Source organism: Brienomyrus brachyistius, chromosome 13, assembly GCF_023856365.1.
Source record: "Brienomyrus brachyistius isolate T26 chromosome 13, BBRACH_0.4, whole genome shotgun sequence".
Taxonomy (NCBI): domain Eukaryota; kingdom Metazoa; phylum Chordata; class Actinopteri; order Osteoglossiformes; family Mormyridae; genus Brienomyrus; species Brienomyrus brachyistius.
Window position 1 is genome coordinate 10,834,878 of NC_064545.1, and position 22,663 is coordinate 10,857,540.

The 22,663-nt window shown below is 43.3% G+C and overlaps 1 protein-coding gene across 4 annotated transcripts in view; it reads left to right on the top strand.

Moving 5' to 3' along the window:
* LOC125706042 (FERM domain-containing protein 5) overlaps positions 1-22,663 on the top strand; it is a 91,371-nt gene that overhangs the window by 55,765 nt on the left and 12,943 nt on the right. For all 4 annotated transcript variants that reach the window (XM_048972488.1, XM_048972491.1, XM_048972489.1 and 1 more), the window contains exons 2-4: positions 14,312-14,416; positions 17,785-17,827; positions 18,116-18,194. In XM_048972488.1, the coding sequence (XP_048828445.1) occupies positions 14,312-14,416; positions 17,785-17,827; positions 18,116-18,194 (227 nt within the window). The remainder of the gene's footprint in view (positions 1-14,311; positions 14,417-17,784; positions 17,828-18,115; positions 18,195-22,663) is intronic.

A 22,663-nucleotide genomic window follows, 5' to 3' on the forward strand; every position in this document is an offset into this window, starting at 1 on the left:
GAATTACCCGAAGGGATCAGGACCCCTGCCATGAAGGAAGCTGTCAAGCTGAAAAACAAGATTTTTGGGGCACTGGAAGTGGTATTGATGGAGTTTGGAGGGGCTATTGAGAGATGGCCCCATTTGACAACTCATAAGGAGGTGGTACTATCTTGCTCAGGATGTGTCATCCAGAGTAGGGAAGTTCTGTGGAGATATTGTTAAATAGTAGAAGGATCATCTTGAGGAACTCCTCAACCCAGCCCTCTCACCAGGGGGCAGTGTTCGAAACTTTGGTAGATTAGAGTAGCACTGCAGTTGATGCTGCTATGAAGGTCAGTGACGTCCATAGTGGAGAGACCTCAGGGTCAGGATTAGGGTTAGGGTTGTTGAAAGCACTGAATGGTGTTGGAGTATTGTGGCTGAGACAACTCTTGAGCATTGTCTGGAAAGCATGTAAAATACTTCTGGACTGGCACGCAGGGCTGGTGGGACCACGGGATGCATTCCGACTATAGGGCATTGCGTTTCCCAGCCTCCTTGGGAATGTCTATGACAGGCTCCTTGTGAGATGGCTGAGCATCAGATTCAGGGGGATCGGCAAGGATTCTGGACTTCCAGCAGAACGCTTTTCCTTTGCACAGTGTGGGTGGGTTCGTAGGAATATACTAAGATATATGACCAAATGCTTCAGTGTATACTTCAGGTGCTGCAGGTATATGGGTCACTGGGGCAAACTGTTGGGTGTTGTTTGGTTCATCTACAAACGTAGCAAGAATTATACCTGTATACAATTTTGTCCAGACTCCTGTTTGTGATTTGTATGGGCAGGATGGCCATGCGGGCCTTTGGGAAGAATGACTAATGGTGACATCAGTGCTCTTTGTGGAAGATGTTGTTCTGGCCTCATCTAACTAGAACTCCCGGCACACTCCTCGGTGGTCTGATGCCAAATATGAAGCGGCGGGTATGAGAATCAGCATCTCTGCTTTCTCAGAAAAGAGTGGCCCTTTTAGACCCTTGTGGGCAGCTCTGTGGTGGTGAAGTTGTCAGATGAATCTCACAGTTTACCAGTCAATCTTTGTCCCTATCCTGTGCTTATGACTGAAATTACAAGGTTGGGAGTATTAAGAAGTGGCCTCTCATTGTGCTGGGCTCACTCTCTGTGATATGGTGAGGAGATCCAGGAGGATCTCGAAAAACAGTACCTGTTCCTTTGAAATGATAGGGGGCCAGTTGTGGTGCTTTGTGTATCTTATTAGGAAGCTACAGTACTTGGTTGGCCTCCAAGGAAGCTGTTCCAGGCATGTCCTCCTGGATGGTGGCCCCGGGGCAGAGCCAGGACATAGTGGAGGGAGTGTATCTCCCAGCTGGCTACAGAAGGTCTGGGGATGCCCCAGAAGGAGCTAAACTCTGTGGCCTGAATGTGGGAGGTCTGATCTGACCAACTTAGCATGCCACCAGCACAACCCTCACCAAGAGAAGAGATGTGAAGAAAATGAGAAAATGAATATGTGTCTCACCATGGTCTCCTAAAACGCTTCTCCATGGTTCTATATGTAGATATCTAACATATTTCACAGGAGCTCGTCCTTTTTTATTAATTTTTCTCGCGCTTAAGCCTCATTAAATGCCCCCATTTGCACCTGGCTCTTGTATCCTTTAAACAACCCTAGTGATTTAGCATTTAATTAACTGAATTGCTCTTCCTTTCCTTACTTCTAAATTGCTCCGTGAATGTAGTAACTCATTTACTTCCAGGAGCCACAAAGGACCAAGTAAGTGTGTTAGAGTGTGATCCCATTGAAGAAAGACTCTTTCAGATCTCTTTGGATGAGTAAGGATACAAGGGCAGTACCATCGCTATTGTAATGAATACAGATTTTGCATATGAATACAGGTTTTATGGGGATGTAGGATGTGAACGATGAGGTCACAGCTCTGTGTGGGAGTAGCTGGTGTATGTAGGCTGTGTGTCGTGTCTCAGTTACACACATACATGCACTCTCACACATTTGGCAGGCTGTCAGATTCTCAGATGGTTCTTTTCAGTGCATATGTGTCTATCTGGCGATGGGCGTCATATTGTGCTGTTCTGTGTGTCCTGACAGCTGATCATTGGAGCCTGTAGGGCTGCCAGTCATGGCTCAGCTCTGCTGTGCCCGTGAGCAAAAACGCAGTCGCTCTCGCTGTCTCTTGCAGACATGCGCAAACACACACGCATTTACTCGACTGCACGCACGCTCACACACAAAGATGCATGTTTCTATTCATGTCGTCTATTCATGACTCCCCATTCATTTCTAATGGAAAAACCCTAATCCCAAATACAACCTTAACCCCTTACCCAGCCCTAACCTTAACCATTAGTAACCAAACAAAATACAAGACTTTTGGAAGTTTTACTTTTAAATTGAGTTTTCCTTTCCAGAGACTGGAAAAAAAGGTCCCCACGACATAAAAATAACAGGTTTTTAGCACATTTTGGGGACCTAAAATGTGATTATATACATACTGTAACCTAAACACACATACACTAAACTTAAGCTCAGCTTCTTAGTCAGACCCAGTTCAGTGTCACTAGAATTGTTTCACTATTTCGATGGTGCCTGTTTAGTTGGCAGACTGTGTTGAGTAAATCAAAAGTTTGGTTTCCCGATCATTTGCTGAGGGATTCTTGTCACACTGTGTCTGTCAGGGATTGCTGGGTCTTCCTAATGGTGCTGTAAGCCATGCCTCCAACCGCTCTGTTAACTGCAAGCTGCTTCCTGTTTCCTTGTCCATTTTGAGATGGAGTGGGTGCGGTTACTCATATCGCTCAGGAATGGGTGAGTCAGTAGGGTTTGGGTGACATCACTAAGAATAATTGTCACGATTAAAAATTATTTTGGGAGATATAGATCATACATTAAATAATACTTATTTTATAAGAGATTCTATAATATATCATATAATCTAATATAGCATGATCATAAATTATAATAAAATGCAAATAGCCAAAGGAAATTCACTGGGTTTTCAATGGCTTCAGTAAATAATATAGATATATCTGTGTGTGAAGTGTGTATGTGCTCTCTATGTTCAAAATGCATTTCTATGTTCCAGTCCAAATGGATATGGTATTGCTGTCTCTAAATTGCCTTTAACGTGTGCTTGTGTGTGAGACCATGTGCCCTGCCATGGCCTGGCATTCTGTGCACTGTGGAGTCTCCAGGCTCTATGCAAACCTATTTTGGATAAACACTTATGGAAAAAGGATGGATGCAAACATTATTATTATTATTATTATTATTATAAAAAGTGCTGCTGTATTCTCACCTTTACGTCCTGATCATCCTAATGTAAATCTTTGGCTTCTGCTTAGTGTTTTTACAGTACTGTACTGTAGTGTTTGCACTTGTATGAAACTATAAAATCATGGGTTTGGGGATCTCTGTAGTGATACAGGCTTAAATCATAAAAAAAAACCATCCTCCAGTCTTGCAATGACAATTGACCTGAACACTGTTGGACTTTAAATAGTCAAGCAGTCTCCATGCCAATGGATGAGGGCCTAAACACGTTCATCCTATCCTTGCTGTTTTTCTCCAGACGGTTTGTCACACCTACGGTGAATTTTTCCCTTTGTGACATGAGGGGTTCTATAGAATTTCGCTTACACAACTTAGCCAGAAGCACACATAACAACACAGGCGTTTGATTGGCTGTCACTTGCACCAAATCACAGACATAAACACAGATACAGCTACAGAAAACAGCCAACTGGTATCTGTACGGAGTGCAAAATTTTAACTATGCACAATAGTGTTATTTTCCACCAGAGTGTCATTCTACCTAAAGTGATACACGTGAAGCAGAGATGATGGGAAATGAAGGAAATCCTTGGTGAAGCAGAAGTCAATTGATGCTTTTCTGCTGGCATACAGGATCAAAGCTGTACCCAAGCCAAACCACACTATTCACAGCACGGTTCTGACTCGCTTCGATTTTCCACCGCAGAAAGATCGGTTCGGTAAAGGCGTTACTGGGGTTGGAGAGCAACTGTGACCGTAGAGACCCTTATTGATCGTTCACACGGTTTACATCATTTTCTATGTGCTAATTTCTGCTAGAATCGTATGTTAGTATTAAACGCTTGTGGAATTAGTCGTTGTGTGAATTTGCATTGCAGATCCATTCTGTTTAGCTGTTCTGTGGTACTTTTTTTAAGTAGGAGGTTGTAAGTTTTCAAGTTTAAAGTTACCAGCAATGAATCAATACATCATGATGTGCAGTAATACTAATTTTGAATAATATATCAAATATACGCCTTTTTTCTTCACATAATCCATTTGCAGAACATTGGTTGTAGTCCACAGAGATTCCAGTCAGATGGTGGTGACACAACCGGCTGAGTTTGGTCGCGCTTTCGGCCCTGCTGGTAAGCCATGTCAGCATGGTTACAGCTCGGGTACGGCTCTCGTACTGTGGACGGGTTGGATGGAAAACCCCATTAGTAACAGACGGCCCTTGACCCATAAGCAGGTTACCGCTTAGCCTTTCCTTTTTGGTTAACGTGTCCAGTTTAAAATGGTCGCATGGCTTGCGTCGTGCGGTTTGAGTGATTTCCTCTTTGACAGGCTGTGTGTCGAGGCTGGAGGTGGAGAGTACAGGGGAAGGCGCTCTGCTCTTTGACAGGCTCTCTACACGCCGAGGAAGAAGAAACGTCGCCTTTCATGTACTTTGACGGGCTGCTTGTTACTGCTTTATGGTCTAGATAGAATAAGCTGTAACAAAGACAACAGTAACACATAACATCAGAAGTTCCGTACAGAATTGTATATCTAGTGCTTTGATAAGGTCTTTTTCCTTTCTGTCCCCCCAAAGGGAATATAGCACCAATCCCTCAGCCATGTGTCCTGGTCTGGGACATGGGTGGAAGCTGGAGTTTCTCTCTGACAAAACAGAGGAAAAGAGTTGGGCTGGATGGGATGCCAGTCCATCGTAGGGTGCACACACACACACACACACACACACACACAGACACACACACACACAGACACACACACAGACACACACAGACACACACACAGAGTCACAGACAGTCATGAGATCATATCCTTTTGGGGACTGCTCATTCATTTCTATGGGAAAAATGCTAATGCTAACTATGATAACCTTAACCCCTCATCCAGCCGAAAACCTTAACCATAAGTAACCAAACGAAATACAAGAGTTTTTGCATTTTTAGTTTTTTCATTGCAGTTATGGATATTTATGGTAATTGTATCTTTGCGGGGACTCCCCGTTAATTTGTATTGGGAAAACTCTAATCCCAACTTCACAGCTTTAACCCAAACCCAGTTATAACCATGGTTAAAATACGAGACTTTTGGCGGTGTTAGTTTTTGATAGGGGCGGCATGGTGGTGCAGTGGTTAGCACTGTTGCTGCACACCTCTGGGACCCGGGTTTGAGTCTCCTCCTGGGTCACATGTGTGCGGAGTTTGCATGTTCTCCCCATGTCGTCTTGGGGTTTCCTCCGGGTACTCCGGTTTCCCTCCCCAGTCCAAAAACATGCTAATTGGAGTTCCTAAATTGCCCATAGGTGTGCATGTGTGCGTGAATGGTGTGTGAGTGTGCCCTGCGATGGACTGGCCCCCCCATCCTGGGTTGTTCCCTGCCTCGTGCCCATTGCTTCCAGGATAGGCTCCGGAACCCCCGCGACCCAGTAGAATAAGCGGTTTGGAAAATGGATGGATGGATGGATGGATAGTTTTTTGATTGCATTCGAAGATCTTTGTAATATAATGTAATATAAACATAATCCACACAGACACACACACACAAAGACAGACATACACAGCAGGCAATTTAGAGACACCGATTAGCTTAACTGCATGTCTTTGGATTGCGGGGGTAAAGTTCCTGTAAAAGACCCACGTAACGTTAAGAAGTCCACACACACAGAGGGAGCCTGGGATTTGAACCCCCAAGCTGGAGGCGTGAGGCTACAGAGTGAGTATAAAAAAATACGAGCTGCCACTCAGCGTGGTGCTGCTCTTAGCCAATCAGTGCTTGGGGGATTGTCTAATGATATCCCCGCCCTCTGCCTGCACATTGCTAACCTCCAGGATGGAGGATGAAGCCACAAGCATGCTTGGCTGGGTGGTCCTGTTAAAGACACAGACCCTTGACCAGCAGAGGGCTCATGGGGGTGTATATGCATGTGTTTGTGTGGAAAGTGTATGCGGGCTTCTTCTTAAATTTTGTTGAAACTCCTGAATGCTGAAACTTCCCGAGCTTAACACGCACATTTACATATGACACGTGTTCAGAGTGGCTTTGGTTTCCTGCTCCTCACAACATCATGATTTATTCATGCTCTGGTTTCCTCGCTGATACGGAAACCATCTGAATAATTTATGTAAAGTGAGAACCATCCAACAGAGTCGTGGTGTAGAGGGACCCGGGGGCCGCCGATGTGATGCTGCTTCTCGTTTAGCTCTCACATGTTCTGTGGGTCTTTCCCTCCTGCTTTTTTTTCATTGCACATGGGGTTCGGTGGCAGACAGGCCTCTACCTAGCATATCAGTGTCTTTCCCCCACAATCCCTCTGCAGCCATTAGCACGTTAGCCCATTATCCTTAGCCCATGCTAGATTTTCTGGGGAACATCTCATTGGATGGTGAATCCCTTTGAATAAGGGGACCTCAAGTTTCAGCCATGGTCTGGGTGCTGCACTTGGAGGCAGTGGCTGTGGTTTGAAATAACGATCAACGTGCACCATCCGCATGGCCAACTTAATCTCCTTGCGCATGGAGTCCTGCTTACCGAATTGAGGTTGGAATCTGCACTGTGTGGCAGTTTTTCAGTTGTGACAAAAGGGCCACAGGCAGAGAAGCAAACGACACAGTCCAAGCAGAAAAGAACCAGAATAAAATTGCTGTCTGCAGCTAAGCAGCGACACTGGTCAGGTGCTTGCGAGTCGCAGACTGCAGGAAGGAAGGATTGCAGCAGGTTCTCCATTTGGCACACGACTCATGCACAGTGCAGGAATCAGAAGGGTCCATGTCCACTGGCTCCTGTTCCCTGGTGGGTAGAGTGTCCTTGGATGGTCGCCCATGCTAGTATTGGGTTCACAGACATTGGGAGTAAAATCTGGGGAAATTAAATAAATAAATGAATAAATATTAAACAAAGTAGTTTTTTAAATATTGCGAAGGAAATGAGAATCACTAAGGCTGTTTCCAAGCAGGCGGGTAATGGCACAGAGGTTCCAGACATACGCTTCACTTAATTTGCGTACACTCTGAGAATCGCCCGTCTCCCAGTGAACCTTATTTATTTATATATATTTAACTGTAAATGAATACGGACAGTCATGCGAAAATTTCCTGATTTCAGAGTGGGAATTGGCACGCGAGCTTTATGGAATCAACCCGTGGTGCAGAAGAACGCTAATCAATAGTCCGCAAATGTTTTGTTGATGATGTTTTTCTCCAGGTTAGTCCAGTTTACGGAAAAGACCTCCGCAAAGCCTCCTGGCCTCTACTGCAGGTCTCTCGAATGCATCATCCACAAACGAGTGCCTGCAATGTCTCATTGAGTCAAGAAGATGAAGAACCTGAACGTCTTTGCTTCTCCTATATGGAGATACATTTGTCTTCTGACCACTTTTCCCTGACAAGGTTATTGAGGCAGTATTGCACCCCAGGGGGGGTTACAGCCTGGATGGGATGCCAGTCCCTGTTGGCATGTCTTTGGGCTACAGGAGAAAATTGGAGTATGTGTAAGAAACCTACACATCACTAGGAAAATACACAAATTCCTCAAATAATGGAGGAGGGGTTCCCCAACCCTGAAGGTGTGTGGCCAGTTTCAGCTACAATGGATGAATGTGATGGGCTTCAGTGAGGAAGCAGATGATTTGTCTTTGTCGTACAACAATGACCAGACTTCCAAAGAATGTTCTATTACTCATGTTAGGAACCGACAACTGGCCTTTTGTTTTCCAAAATATCAGTTCCTGACATACCTGGGGTAGCTTCTATTATGATATGTGTTTAAAAATCAACAGGGAAAGACAAATAAATGCTTCATGTTCCTTAAACTTAGGCACATATATCCTGGAGTTTCCTGAATGATGAATGTTGGAACGCCAGTGCCCTGACATTAAAAGCAAATCCGCGAATCCCTGCTGCTGTCATACGATGAGGAATAATCTAGGTGGAACATTGAAATGATACAAATTGCTGAGATCTGGAAAGCCTGCTGCACTGTAGGAAATGAAAGATAAAAATCCATCCATCTGCTTCCAAAATTAGGCTTGCAGGGAACATCCTGGCCAGGATACTGATTATTCACACACACACACACACATGCTATAAGGACAGTGTAGAGTTACCAGTTCGATTCAGTTTAATTAGTTTTGGATTGAAGGCAGAAACCAGGATATACAGAAACACAAGATGTACACACATACACACACACACACACATACACACACACACACACACACACACAGGTTTGTATTTATTTCTTTGTGGGAACTCTCCATTCATTTCTATGGGGAAAACCCTAATCCCAACATGATGACCTTAACCCCCACCCAGCCCTAACCTTAATCATAAGTAACCAACCAAAATATGAGATATTTAGTTTTTTATTGCATTCACAGATATTTGTGGTGACCGGAAAAATGGTGCCCGCGATGTCAAAGTAACAGGTTTTTATCACATTGTGGTGGACATTTGGGCCCCGCGATGTAATATAAACTGAATCCACACACACACACACACGCGCGCAGGATTCCTACCCACAACCCCTGTCAACAAACAACTTCACTGGCTTAGCCATTGTACGAACCCACAGAACTGATTTCTGAGTATATTCTGATGTAGTAAACAGTGAGTATCGCATTGAACTAATCAGTAATGAAGTGGTTCCTAACATAATCAATAACTTTAAGGAGATTTGGTATCAAATAATGTAGCCTGGGGTGGAAACAAAGGGTTTCTCTTGAGGAGGGAAATGCTCTGGGGTCCCATTGTATAAATATTTTGTTGTATAATAAAATGTTAGTGCAGTACATGCAACTTTTAACATGAATGGATATGGATGTAATACCCACTATATCTATTTAACAGCCACATACTGTAGCAAGAGCGACAAACCAAAAACAATGTTGATATTTGCATTCAGCAGTTTCTCAAATCAGGGACTAACCCACACAGGAACACAAATGCTGTCAGTTCAATGGGTTTAAATGCCTCCCTGCTACAAGAAGAAGATTCTGTTTCGATATACACACACACACATATACATATATATATATATATATATATATATATATATATATATATATATATATATATATATATATATATATATATATATATATATATATATATAAATGGATTCTTTTATATATAAAAAACCAAGATCATGGAAAAAAAGCCAGCATGGACATGTGAGGCCTCTGTACCATCCAATTCAATTTTAGTAGTACTAATTTTTTACTAATTCAAATTAATGCAATACATCGAAACAATATTTCTTGTTGCACTATGAAAAGTACAGACACCTTAATGTTTAAAATATTTCCACAGTAATTTGTAGAATTCAGCGTTTTTGCACTGTGTTAGTTTAGCTTTTACCCACAGCCGATGAGGGTGCTTTAACGAGGTCCTCGGCAAACCCATTCGTTAGGCTTCATGCTGCTGCAGTACCATCCTCCTGAAGTGGATTATCTGCGCTGAATGATATTGCTGAGAAGTGCAAGTGATGCTCAGCAGATTAAACAGTGTGTGTGTGTGTGTGTGTGTGTTCATATATCCATACCTGTTAGCTCTCTAAAAGCTAATATTAGCTTTCAGTTCCGGCCTCACGAGCAGAGAGCTGTAACCCGTGTCTTCACTGGCTCCTAATAAGCTCAAGCACAGCAGCAGATGTATTTTTCCAGCCCTCGTGTCTCTGTGTAAGGGGCCATTTACAAGGCGGTCAGGAGTAACAATTTGCCAGTCTCCCTATGATTAATTACAGTTTTCCTCTCTGGGTGTTTGTGGTTCCCCTTCTATTAAACCATTTCCTGTGGGAGGAACTAAGTGTGTGTGGAGATGAGGGCTGCACTGTAAACACAATACAGGGCAGTCGAAAGGCCCTACATTTGGGCAATAAGGCTAGTTTGAGACCCAGGTGTGTAACTAATGGTGCTTTTCCTCGGAGACGTACCCAAGCCGTACCCTCGTTGACATGGCCTTACGTGATCAAACAGAGTTGGTTGCATCACCACCATCTGATCGAAAAGCATGGAGGTACCTGTGGTCTGCATTTATATGCATGGATTATCTGAAGGAAAGAGAGTATATTGTATATATTATTAATTTTAGTAGTATCACATATAGTAATGCATTGATGGACTCCTGATAACTAGGAACCTGAAAATTTCCAACTCCCTTATTTAAAAAGGTACTGTCGAAGAAATGGATCCATAATGCAAGCAAATGCTAATTCTGCTAGCGTTTGATGATCCGACCATCACCATAACCACATACTCCCAACTGGGGTTATGGGGGGGACCACAGCCTAACTTGGCAAACAAGGGGAGCAGGCAGGAACCAGCCCTGGCCAGTCACCCGCACACGGCCAATTTACCTTTACGGAGCCGACGCTTCTGCAGTAAAAAACTGAAGCAAGCTGGAACCGCACTGTAACGAATGTTTCTCGCGGTACGGCTTGGGTGTAGGTCAGTTCTTGTATGGCAGTTGAAAAGCGTCATACGGGTCCATCACTCAAAGGTTTTTACCGGTACAAACCTACATCCGAAATGCTTTGTCAGAGGTTTTATCAAATCAGTACGCTGTACTCATCTATACAAGCAGGTGTCTTGGATCCCGTGATAGACAGGTGACGGTGTCCAAACTCAGTCTCGTTCTGAATAGTCAGAGGGATGGCAGAACCATGGAACACGTCCTCCATGTGCCAATCATGGAGTCTCAGGCCTCCTCTTATGTTTAACAAGGGACTTTTCTATCACCTCATTGGGTGAGCTCTGCTTGATTCGCTGTGCTGGGCTGTTACTGCAAAGTGCTCTTCCAAGTTGCTTTATTCACTGCGCTATGCTGTTACTGCAGTGAGCTCTTCCTGGTTGCTTAATTTACTGTGCTGGACTGTCACTGCAGTGAGATCTTCCTGGTGCCAGCACCTCCTGTTCAGTTTGAGTCACTCCTTGGTCATGCACCTCTGTGTGGTCACTGAGCCTTCAATGAATGACTGTCTCATCACTCATTTGAATTCCTTCTGGCTTGAGCACTATACGTGAGAGCATTATGTTAAGTCAGATTCATCCATCCATCCAGCAAGCCAGATAGTATCAGACACTGACATAATACCATGCTTGGCTTGTGTCACAGACGTGGATTAGAAATTAACTCTGCGCATAAGTCTGGTAAACACATGCAGGCCCACTGCGTTGGAAGCCCCTGAATGCCCTCACAGATGAAGGTGCATTTGTACAAAGGGGCAGCTGTGGTATTTGAAGAGATGTTCTTCAAAGAGCAACACACTTTGAAAGACATGGCACTGCACTGTTGGTAGACTTTTTTGTGCGATGGGTCTGTAGGCGGTCAGGGTTGCCCAGTGGTTCCGTAGGCCTGTGCCCAGTGGGTGAGTCGGTCTGGGTTTTAATCAGTGATGCCAACTGCCAGACGTCTCTGTCTTGACAGAGACTTCTGGAGGCTCTGGCAGTGGAGCTTAATGGATTTCGCCTGTCATCTCTGCTGAGCGTCAGAAGTCCAGTGGCATGGTGATGGAGGCCATGCTGGCTTTCAAAAAGGAAAACGGTTGAGTAAAAAAAAATTCTGGGATTTAAGCCCCCTGCGCCCACCCCCTCATCACCACCACCGGTACAGATTCTTGGTTCTAGATCTTGCCTGTCTTAGCTAACTTCCCTCCTACAAGTAAAACAAAAAGCCTAAATGTTATCTACTTCCTGTCTGCACCAATGAAACCCCAAACAAAACCGCTGCGAAATGGCATCTTGTGTTCCAGATGCATTAAATCAGAGATATTTAATTTTTGTGCTCTTACACATTATACGCTATATCTGCTTATGTAGCAGGGTATCAGTGTACATTTTGTTGCTTATCTGGTTACTCAAGGCTACGAAGTACTGCGGGCGTGTTCTGCTTGCAAGTGCACTGTGTCTCCTATATCTAATTCACAAAGAGATATTAGGCTTGAGTTTTCTTCGCAAAAACAGCTCCATGCTTGACAGTAGGCTGACTGGCTTGTGTGCAGCTGCGCCCATTGACCAGTGTAATTGAACGGACTAGTTTAAGTGTCTGCCACTTAATTTTTGTGCCTCAGGTGGCTTGGCGCAGACTGTCGCTGCTTCTGATGAAGGAGCAAGGAATCAGCACTTGGGCAACACTGTGATTAAGCCAAACCCTCAGTCCATCATTGGTTCAGGCTTGTTGCGTAAATGGATTTATGGAGACACTGCAATCACATGACTCATTCTGCACTTTGATTCCACTGCAATCACATGACTCATTCTGCACTTTGATTCCACTGCAATCACATGACTCATTCTGCACTTTGATTCCCCTGCTCATAAGTGACTTTAAATGTCTGCCTTCTCAAAGCATTTCCTCTCCACAGCAAATGTTGGGTGCCCATGAAAATGTGAATTCGGGCCGTAAAGTCTAAGGTGCCAGCTGAGTTTTGATTGATGGCCCATATTTCATCATTTCGTCATACGTACGTTCGTTGTGAAGCCTGTCATTTTTTTTTATTCAAGCCCTTTTGGTTGAACAAGCAGAGCTGCGTGACTAAAATATTTGGGTTAAAGGTACCAGGTTGAACCACTTTTTGCCATCTCTGCCTGGGCGTTCCTAGTCCCTCATACGGTTGCCCTGTGTGGCTTTTCGGGGGGGGGGGGCTCCGACTCAGGGTGGTCCTGGTCAGGCTTTTCCCTCTCAATGTTCTCACAGGTTACTGCACAGTGCCTCCTTCTGCATATACAAACTGTGCTGTAGCCTTATGCATATTAATCAGAGAAAGCACATATGTATGCTGGGAATTGTAGCTTGTGTGTGTATTTGGATAATGCTTATATTACATTGTAGGGATCAAATGTCTCCAACAATTTAATGAAAATCTGTTATCTTGTAATTTTGAGGATAATTTTTCAGTTCCCACAAAGGTGACTGCGACCAAAAAACTAAAGCTAAAAAGTCTTCTATTTTGTCTGGTTACTTATGATGAGGTGAGGGCTGAGTAGGGGTTAAGATCATCATGTTCAGATTAAAGTTTTCCCCATAGAAATAAATGTACAGTCCCCACAAAGATGTAATTACAAATGTGTGTGTGTGTGTATCTGTCTGTCTGTATCTGAGTGTGTTTATAGGTTTTGCTATTTATGAGGGTAAATTTTGAGAAAAGGTATAAACTCAGAAGACGAACACTGTCATCCGTTTTCTTCTGTAATGATGTTGTGTTAGAGAGGGAGGGTATGGCTGATTGCATTTAAGTGCGAGTGTAAAAGTCCCCTCATGGACATAAATGCTCCCCGGTGTCTGTTTGTACCAAAACAGGAGAGAAGAAATTGTGTCCTCATGCCAAACCCCAAACCGACTCCACCAAATCAATACCATCAATCCCGACGGTTGTAGACTGTCAATGAGGCATCCTTTGCTGGGGGAGCATATCCTATGTGATCCCCCACCCCATCTCTCTCTCGGCTGCAGGCCAAGCCGCCAGCCCGCAAAGCTTCAGACAGGGATTGCAAAACCGTATCTGCCATCTGTATGAGACTTCATTCCCTGATCTTTTTATCTCGCCTCACATCCGTGTCTGCTGCCGAGTTCTCGTGGACGACATTTAGGGCAGCCATACCTGCACATTAATGTTTGATAAAGTTCAGATATCCCCCGTGGTTGGGAGGGTGGGGCCTTGGGGGGGGGGGGGGGGGCAGTACAAATGTTGTTCAAACCTTAACTGCCTTCTAATGCAGTGTTTCCTAACCCAGTCCACAGGGACCCCCAGACAGTCTACATTTTTGCTCCTGGAAGGCAGGGAGCAAAAATGTGGGCTGTCAGGTTGGTAGTTGGGAGGTAGCAAGAATGTGGACGGTCTAAGGGTCTCTGAGGACTGGGTTTGGAAAAACTGCTCTAGTGCATGTAATTCTAATTTGTTTCTCGCCAGATCCTATCTACCGCTTCCCCGGAGCATCATTCTCGTCCCATCATTTTTCTATATTGAAATGGCATTTATCCATGGGTTTGAGTTGTATAATGCGCATTTAAACTGTTGTTGTTTTATTCTCCCTGTCGCTTTTATTTTCCTCACAGCGAGATGCTAAAGGCCAGTACCTGTTTGACCTCATCTGTCACCACTTGAACCTCCTGGAAAAGGACTACTTCGGCATCAGATATGTGGACCCTGACAAGCAGAGGGTGAGCTTCCCTCATCGGACCTGGCGATGCAGGGAAATGCACTTTCTCTCTTAAATTTATTTAATAGATCAGAGTGATGCACACGGAGTCAACAAAAAGGGTCGTTAGAAAAACAGCATGAATAGTGTTTATGGTAAAAACAGGATGTTAGCCAGTGACTAAATGTGTTTAATGACAATCGCGGTCAAGTACTAAAAATCATTTAACCGAACAGAAAAATACTATAACCAAATGCCACCACATTAGAGGTTAATTTCTGGAAGATACCCCTGGCTTTGCGAACTACACCAGTCCTTGTGTTTGTGTCCAGTAGATTAGTCTTCCTGGTGCTGTATTCGAACGGGGCCACTCCCAGTACAGTAAGCGTAGGCTGTTTCTATTAGGAGAGTCCTCGCAGTGAAACTGGGAAGCGACCGCCTGCCAACTCTGGCACAAACCAGCTGACGATTTTGTGCTTACGGAGGCTTGCTGCCCTCCCCCTCGCTCTTGTCAGAGTACCGGCACTGCGCGGCATCCAGCTGTAACCTCTGCAGGGCGGCAGGACGTTCCGCTGCTGTCACCGGTGCCTACCTTACCGGTTTATACCCTACCTCCCAATTATTCCTTCTGCCCATTACACACCTAAATTAAAAAGCTAAACCGGTGGTGTAGCATAATGTCACATTTTAGGGGAATCGCTTTTCAGGTTTCTTTCTAGATACGTTAAGAGAGGGCCTCAGATTTCCAATCACAATCAAGTGCATCATCACAGTGTAGAATTTATATTCTCGACTGTTTTTTAAAATGCCACAGTGTGATTCCGGAACATCGTTTATATTATATCAGTGTTTTTAGACAATAATCCCAGCAAGGTGGTCTGCCCTTCATCACATGATGTGATGATGTAATGATGTAAATAGGTGTATCATTCAAAAAGACAGCCTTATATTATAACCGTAATGCACTACAGTTCTCTGAACACATAAGAAGCTCATGTAGTTATTATAAAAGGTCCTGTATTTATTGTTAAAATTGCTGAGGCTGAAATTAATTCTGAAACCTAGCAAAAAAAATGGAAGAAATTTCACTTAAGTATCATAATAAACATGTTTTATGGACATTTCTGTAGTTTTTATGAGGTGATGTATGCATCTTCCACACACTTGTGGAGTATATACAGTATGAAGAATTGATGAAAAATTGTTGTAATTTATAGTGTGCTACTTACCCAGAATGCACTAGGGCTCTGTGTCACAACCCCTATGAATTATGAATCATTTCCACATATTGCTTCAGCATTCCATTCTTTTTGAAAATTCATAATATATTTTAGCTGTCTCTTTTCCTTATGCAGCTAGCTCTCTTTATGCTTCCAATATGTCTGAATAGAGGTGAAAAGTAAATACTTAAATGATATTCAGTGTAAACTGGCATTAAATCTGAGTACACTGGCAAAAAGATTGATGTTAGATTCATGTTCAGGCCTTTTGTGTCACTGGTATTTAAAATGTAGTCTTTTACATATTTAAATATTAAAAATACTTTGTTGTTTCTTCTGATTGATAAAAAAAAAAAATGTCATGAAATAAATTAGATTGCCTCAGTTAGACATTTTTTCACTTCATTCTGCAACTCATGGTAGGACTGCAAAAGTTCCATTTAAGGTCTTTGGTCAGGAGGACCAACCCTGACCTTCAGCATGCAGCGCCTACCCTTTACCATCATTCTTCTCACTGCCACTGTTTATTTATGTTATCACTGAGGCATTAAGCCCCCATTGACCTCCTTTTTCCAATAAATGTGAAAAGCTGAGGTCCCACACCTGGGATTTCCCTCCGATTGTCAGTGATCCTCGCAGAGGGCAGTGGGCGCAAGACACCTGTGTCCATCTGGCTCCATCCCATTGGCAACCTTTTTAAAAGCATCCACTTAAATGTCACACAAGCCCCACCCCTGTCTCCTTATGAGGCCCCATCCAATTAAAGCAATTTAAATAAATGTGAGGTTGTAATCCTTTTGGAATAATTTTGATTTCCACTTTAAGAGGTGTAGTCTTGGTGTATCAACGGGAGTATGTACAGGGGTGTGGCCTTTACCTTGTGCTCAGCTTCCACAATCTGCCAGGGTACCTGTACCCCTACTGTGGCCCCTGTAAAATGCTTGGCCCCCTGAATCTGCAAGGGTACCTGTACCCCTACTGTGGCCCCTGTAAAATGCTTGGCCCCCTGAATCTGCAAGGGTACCTGTACCCCTACTGTGGCCCCTGTAAAGTGCTTGGCCCCCTGAATCTGCCAGGGTATCTGTACCCCTACTGTGGCCCCTGTAAAATGCTTGGCCCCCTGAATCTGCAAGGGTACCTGTACCCCTACTGTGGCCCCTGTAAAGTGCTTGGCCCCCTGAATCTGCAAGGGTATCTGTACCCCTACTGTGGCCCCTGTAAAGTGCTGGGGCCCCTGAATCTGCCAGGGTATCTGTACCCCTACTGTCGCCCCTGTAAAATGCTTGGCCCCCTGAATCTGCAAGGGTACCTGTACCCCTACTGTGGCCCCTGTAAAGTGCTTGGCCCCCTGAATCTGACAGGGTATCTGTACCCCTACTGTGGCCCCTGTAAAGTGCTTGGCACCCTGAATCTGCAAGGGTATCTGTACCCCTACTGTGGCCCCTGTAAAGTGCTGGGCCCCCTGAATCTGCCAGGGTATCCGTGCCCCTACTGCACCCCTGGGTATATCTCTGATTTACCTCATAGAAGCTTAACACAAATGGTAATTTGCACATTAATTGAAATGGTGCCTCTTTACAATAAGGCTCACTTTTGCCTTTTATAAACTGTAGTGAGTCATTCATAAAAAGAAAAGTTATAACTTATATAATTGACTATTAATAATCAAATTATTATAAATTATCTATTAATAATTAACCTGATAGTAAACCATCCATAAACCCTTTATAAGAAAATGCTAATGATTATTAAACAATTTAATTAAAACAATTGGCTATTCCAATTAATAAGAAAACATCCATCCATCCATCCATCCATCCATCTTATCCTGATTGAGCTTATTCTGCTTATTCTTGAGGTAATTAGAAACCTTGAGAAAAACATTCATTAAAAATCGATGTGAACAAGGGTCTGCAGTCCTAGTCCTGCTGGTCTGACTAATATACAGGATTTCTAGTGCTCCACTAACAAACCACTAACAATGTTATTATAAAGACAGATGTCTGCATTAGTTAACTGGCGCAATTGGTAAACGATCAGTTATGCATGAAAAACGTGCATGTAATCTGCCTGGGTAGCGGCAGAAGTGGAGGCTCGCTTGCGGGACAAACCTAGCAGGAACTGGATGGAAGCTGGTCTGGGACCAATGGAGTTTGTGTTGTTCTTTCAGCACTGGTTGGAGTTCACCAAGTCCATCGCCAAACAAATGAAGTGTAAGTATGCTCAGGCACTGCAGCATTTTCAGCTCAGCTGACAGTCTCTGCGTTTTTTATTAAGTTATTACAGGTTAGTCTCATGCATCATGTGCTGTTTTGTTCTCTCAGATGAGCAGAATATACAGTATTTACCAAGCACAGCACTTTGAATTCATCTGCATCAGTAGTTAAAAGGATTGTAGAGTTTCATTCCTAGGTATTAATCACCGAGACTGAGATTTCAGGTCGGCTCAGACAGCCGCCTTCTGACGTGCCTCCAGTTCTGACCCAGTTTTGCCCTCATAGCCCAGCCCCCGTTCACCATGTGTTTGCGTGTCAAGTTCTACCCACCGGATCCTGCTGCCCTGAAAGAGGAAATCACAAGGTAAGGAACCAGGGGCTTCATGTCCAGCGATCAGAGGTCAGAGCCAATATCTGTACTGAGTGAGATTCTGCTTGTCTGCTCTCGCCTTCAGTATTGTAGTGTATTGCGTGGACATATCAATCGCTAATCAGATTTCCAGATACCATCAAAGCCGCCCGGGTTTTCTTTTTGGCGCCATCTTGGTTCCGATTCATAGGCCTTTCTTCCAGCCTGGCCTGTAAAACCTGCATGGCCCAGAGGCTGAGACACCTGATGAGGCAGAGCTATTGTTAGCCTTGTGTGAGGCCTGGTAGGATGAATCTAAGCTTGAATGGAACCTCCCTAGATGGTAAGAAGGCTTTTGCGAGTGTGGTGGCGTCGGAGGTCAAAGCAGAACCAGAGAGGAGCGAGAGCCTTGTCAGTTATGGGGGGGAGGGGGGTCATGAATAAGCCACTCTGTATATTAATTTATTACTTATCATCTGCTGTTATGAATACAGTGTTAAAGATGTTTTATGTTCATTTGTTGGCGTGTTTCACCACATTAAAGCAATACAAAATAAACCAAATAAATGTGATCCAAAAATAATTTTTATTTGATATGAGTATTTTACATATACTGCAGAGTAGTTAAATAGTAGTTGGATTTTTGAAAACATTACATGTAAATTAAACTTAAAAATGCACCAGAATGGCTACTGTACAAGTAAAATTCTTGCTTCATTTGTGATGGTCCTATAGAAATGCATTAAAACATGGAGTTATTCACCGTCTTCTTCTAACACGTCTAACCCTAAGCAGAGTCTAGCTAAGTGAAGTTTTGGCAGCAGTACAGTGAGCAAAATAAGTCAAAAGGTATCTAGACATGTAGGAATGTGTCATCCAGTCGAAAAAAATATTTTTTATCAGAACTACTAATGAAAATTAAGTTTCACTGAATCTTTTGTATCTGTTACGAAAAACAATGTTAATGTTGAAAGAGGCGGAGCTGCGCTCCAGCAAGGTTTGATTTGAACCTAAGGAGGCGGAGCTGGGCTCTGTATTTAAACTCTGGGTGAAGTGAGCCTTGGCAGGATTTAGAGACGTAAATAAAATGCTAGGTTGGCAAGTGTGGACGTCAAACCCTGGTGTAGACATGAAGACATCTTCCTGTATCTTGCAAATATATGGGACCTGCAGAAATATTTTCTGTCACACTCTATGTATTTGGATGTGTTAGTGATTGTTTTTTTTTTTTAAAATTGACTTCAAGAACTGATATTACCTAGCCAGTATTGCTCTGAGCCTCTGGGTCCATTCTCATAGTCTGCTAAACTTTCTGAGAGAGAGAGAAATGAGGAAAGAGAGAGAGAACAGAAGGGGGGTTCATATAAGGCAAGATTCCATTTGGGTGTTAAAAAGCCATTTCAGAAACATCAGAATTTATGAGAACAAGCTCAAAACTGGGAATTCTCGAATATTTAAATACTGTATGTATTCTGGAAACTAAGTCTAGGATAACACAAAAACCTCCTGGACCCTTTTCATCAAAACAAGGTCTCGTAATCCCTAAGCATTTCCTTTTAGTACAAATCCTTCTTCTTCAGGGGCTTGAGGAAAGGCGGATGTGAGGTTTTCCCAATGGACCGTATGCAAGTGGCTGGGTCATTATAATTAAAGTTGACAGAGTGCTTTTAAACTCATTACGAGAGTCAGAAGTATGACTATAGTGGCTGATTGAAGTTTGATTTCCAGTGGATGCTTTTTTCCTGTCGCTATGGCAACGTTGTCTGTGAAAAGTCTTCCCAAGTTATTGTTTGATTATACTAAGCTAATGGGGGAGTTAGAATCTCTAGTGATTCTTAGCCTGAACAGTTTGACAGTCTGTTGATAGCTTCAGGGGAATCATACGGGTCTGTGTTTGATCAGGAGCAGCGTGTGGGTCAATGGGCTAAGCCTGCATGCCTGTCATCAGAAGGTCGCCAGTTCAAACCCAGCCTCAGCATGGCTGTGGGTTCTTAAGCAAGGCCCTTAACCCCCAGCTCCCTGGGTGCCCCAACAGGTGGCTGCTCTTCATGGATGGCTTACTCTACAAAGACTGAGTTGAGGGAGGGGTGAAGACAATTTCCCCACGGGGATCAATATTATTATTATTAACTGAATCATAACATGATCTGTACCGATTAAGCCTCCAACAGTTAGCAAAAAATGTTTTCAGACAACCGTTATTAGTGCCTATAAAAGACAACTCTGACAATGTAGCAGGGACAGAAAAATACAAGAATTTGATACAAGAATTTTGAGTTTGGGTGTCCATGATGGGAGATGTTTTTGTTTCGGGTTAGAGATAAAGAAATCCTTTAAAGGAGCTCTTAGCTGAGTCTTCTGAGGTTTTATAATAAAATAGCTGGATATTCTGGAGGTTTTATCTAATTAGGCAAATGTCAATGGGGCGGCGTCTAGTCCTAGGTGTTGTAGGGGCTGGAGGGTGACAAAGTACAGAGTAACTGATGATGTCACTTTCAATGAGTCAGAGCTGACCATTTCCATGAGGTAACAGTATGTTGAGTTCTATTTGCATTTTTCCAGTAAAATCATGCCCTTTAAGAACATCAACTAAAGCTCTGACACTAACATGTTTAATACTAACTTTGTGCACTTTAAATACTTTGTGATGACATTAAAATCACATCTCCTGTTAGCTCGAAGCATCCCAAACAGGGATTGACATAACTGGTATGCAAGTACGCATGCATGATAATTTCTTGTCATATCGGCGCAAATCTACATAAAATACGTAAACATTTAAAGGTGAATGCGTACTTGCGTACCAGTTATCTCAGTCCCTGATCCCAAAGATCTGAGGAAAGTCATCTTGCTCTCTCAGTAGTCTGTCGTAGGTGTGCTTGATTTTGGAGGCCATTTAATATGTCATGGATTGGATGGAGTTAAGTTGGGTTGTATTATAGGTATCTGGTGATAAGGGACATGAAATATAGGGCAAGAATTGACTGGTGGATACAGCAATAGCCTCCTTGCCGCTGTCATGAGAGAATAGGGGAACCATAATTGCTTTTTTTTTTCTCCCCAGCCCCATATGGCACCTTAAGCACTATTAGCGTTCATAGAGGTGCTCTACTTGTGAAGCTCAAGATGTTCATGTGTCCTGAGCAAAGGGGGCCATTCGCTCTAGGGGCCGGAAACTCATGGAGGAACCCGTCAGAGACCCAAACAGACATGTCCGCCTGCTGGCCAGCACCGCATGGGGCGGTGAGGGGCACCTCCATGCCAGCGCTGGCTCTTCAGGGGTCTCCAGTTCAGTCCCCAGAGGGCCATGCAAGTGGGTTTCTATTCAAGCCAATTTCACTGGCTTAATAGGTCCAATTAGCAAGTCATTATCTGCTATTTATAGCTGTGCACTTACATTCAAGCAACGCAGTGGTGTTTGGTATGTCTCAAATGCTAAAAAAATTGTTTATGTTCTTTATGATTAAAATGAGAATTTAAAAGAACACAGTTAAATGAACCCAAGGATGCCTAATGTTGTTTTATATCTTACTTCTAATTACCATTTTGGACAGATTCTACTTAACATAATTAAGATTATTTTGTCAAAACTACTGGCAGTACAATAATTCCTGGACCCAGTTTAAGTACCACTGAGGTACTCTATTTAGTTCTGATAACGCTGGAGTATTTTTTTAAGACTAAAAAAACAATTAAATTATTGCCAATCAAATTTGGACAGTTCCTTATAATCAATTATTCCTAATGATCAGATCACTGCTGCGCAAACGGTAATTCGGAGTCATATAAAAAGCAAAATTGGTTTGAGCTCCAGTCTACTTGAACATATAAGCACTCAGCTGAACCGATTATGATGTTCTCTGCACCGAGACCCTCTCACTCGCGACTGAGGTTGTTGACAGTTCAAAAAATCTGGGTGGAAACTCGCTGGCAGGGAGCGGCGCAGCACCTCGGGTTTTCAAAAACCGCAAATTGCATCGTTTCGAGATTTTTGCATTTGAAAAGTGAAGGAGACAAGAACAGAAACATACTTCCAGAGTGCTGTGCTCTTGCCTAAGCTCTGGATTCAGTTTCTGTAGCTCTTGTAGACCAAGGAAAGGTTGCTGAAGTGAACGGCGAAGTGTTATATTATGAGAGAAATGAAGAAAAACTTACATGTTTCTTTTCTACTCTGGGTATTCTGCCGAGTACTCTGCTGGGTCATTAGGTTAAGCCCTTTTGTGTGAATGATTTATTTCTAGTTTGGCTTTCTTGTAGCGGCAAGGGAGTCTGATGTGAAATTGAATATCTAGTTTGAAATTGAAGAAACAGAGCAATCTCAGTCAGGAAAATCTAAGAATGGAGATTTGTTTTCTAGAATGTGAGGGAGATTGTTGGACATATCCTGTGTCTGTAGTGATCTCACAGTGTTACAGCTTGAACTGTGTCCATCCTCCAAGTGCCCTCTGCAGACGTGCAGCAGGTGAGTAATCGTTAGCCTCTGG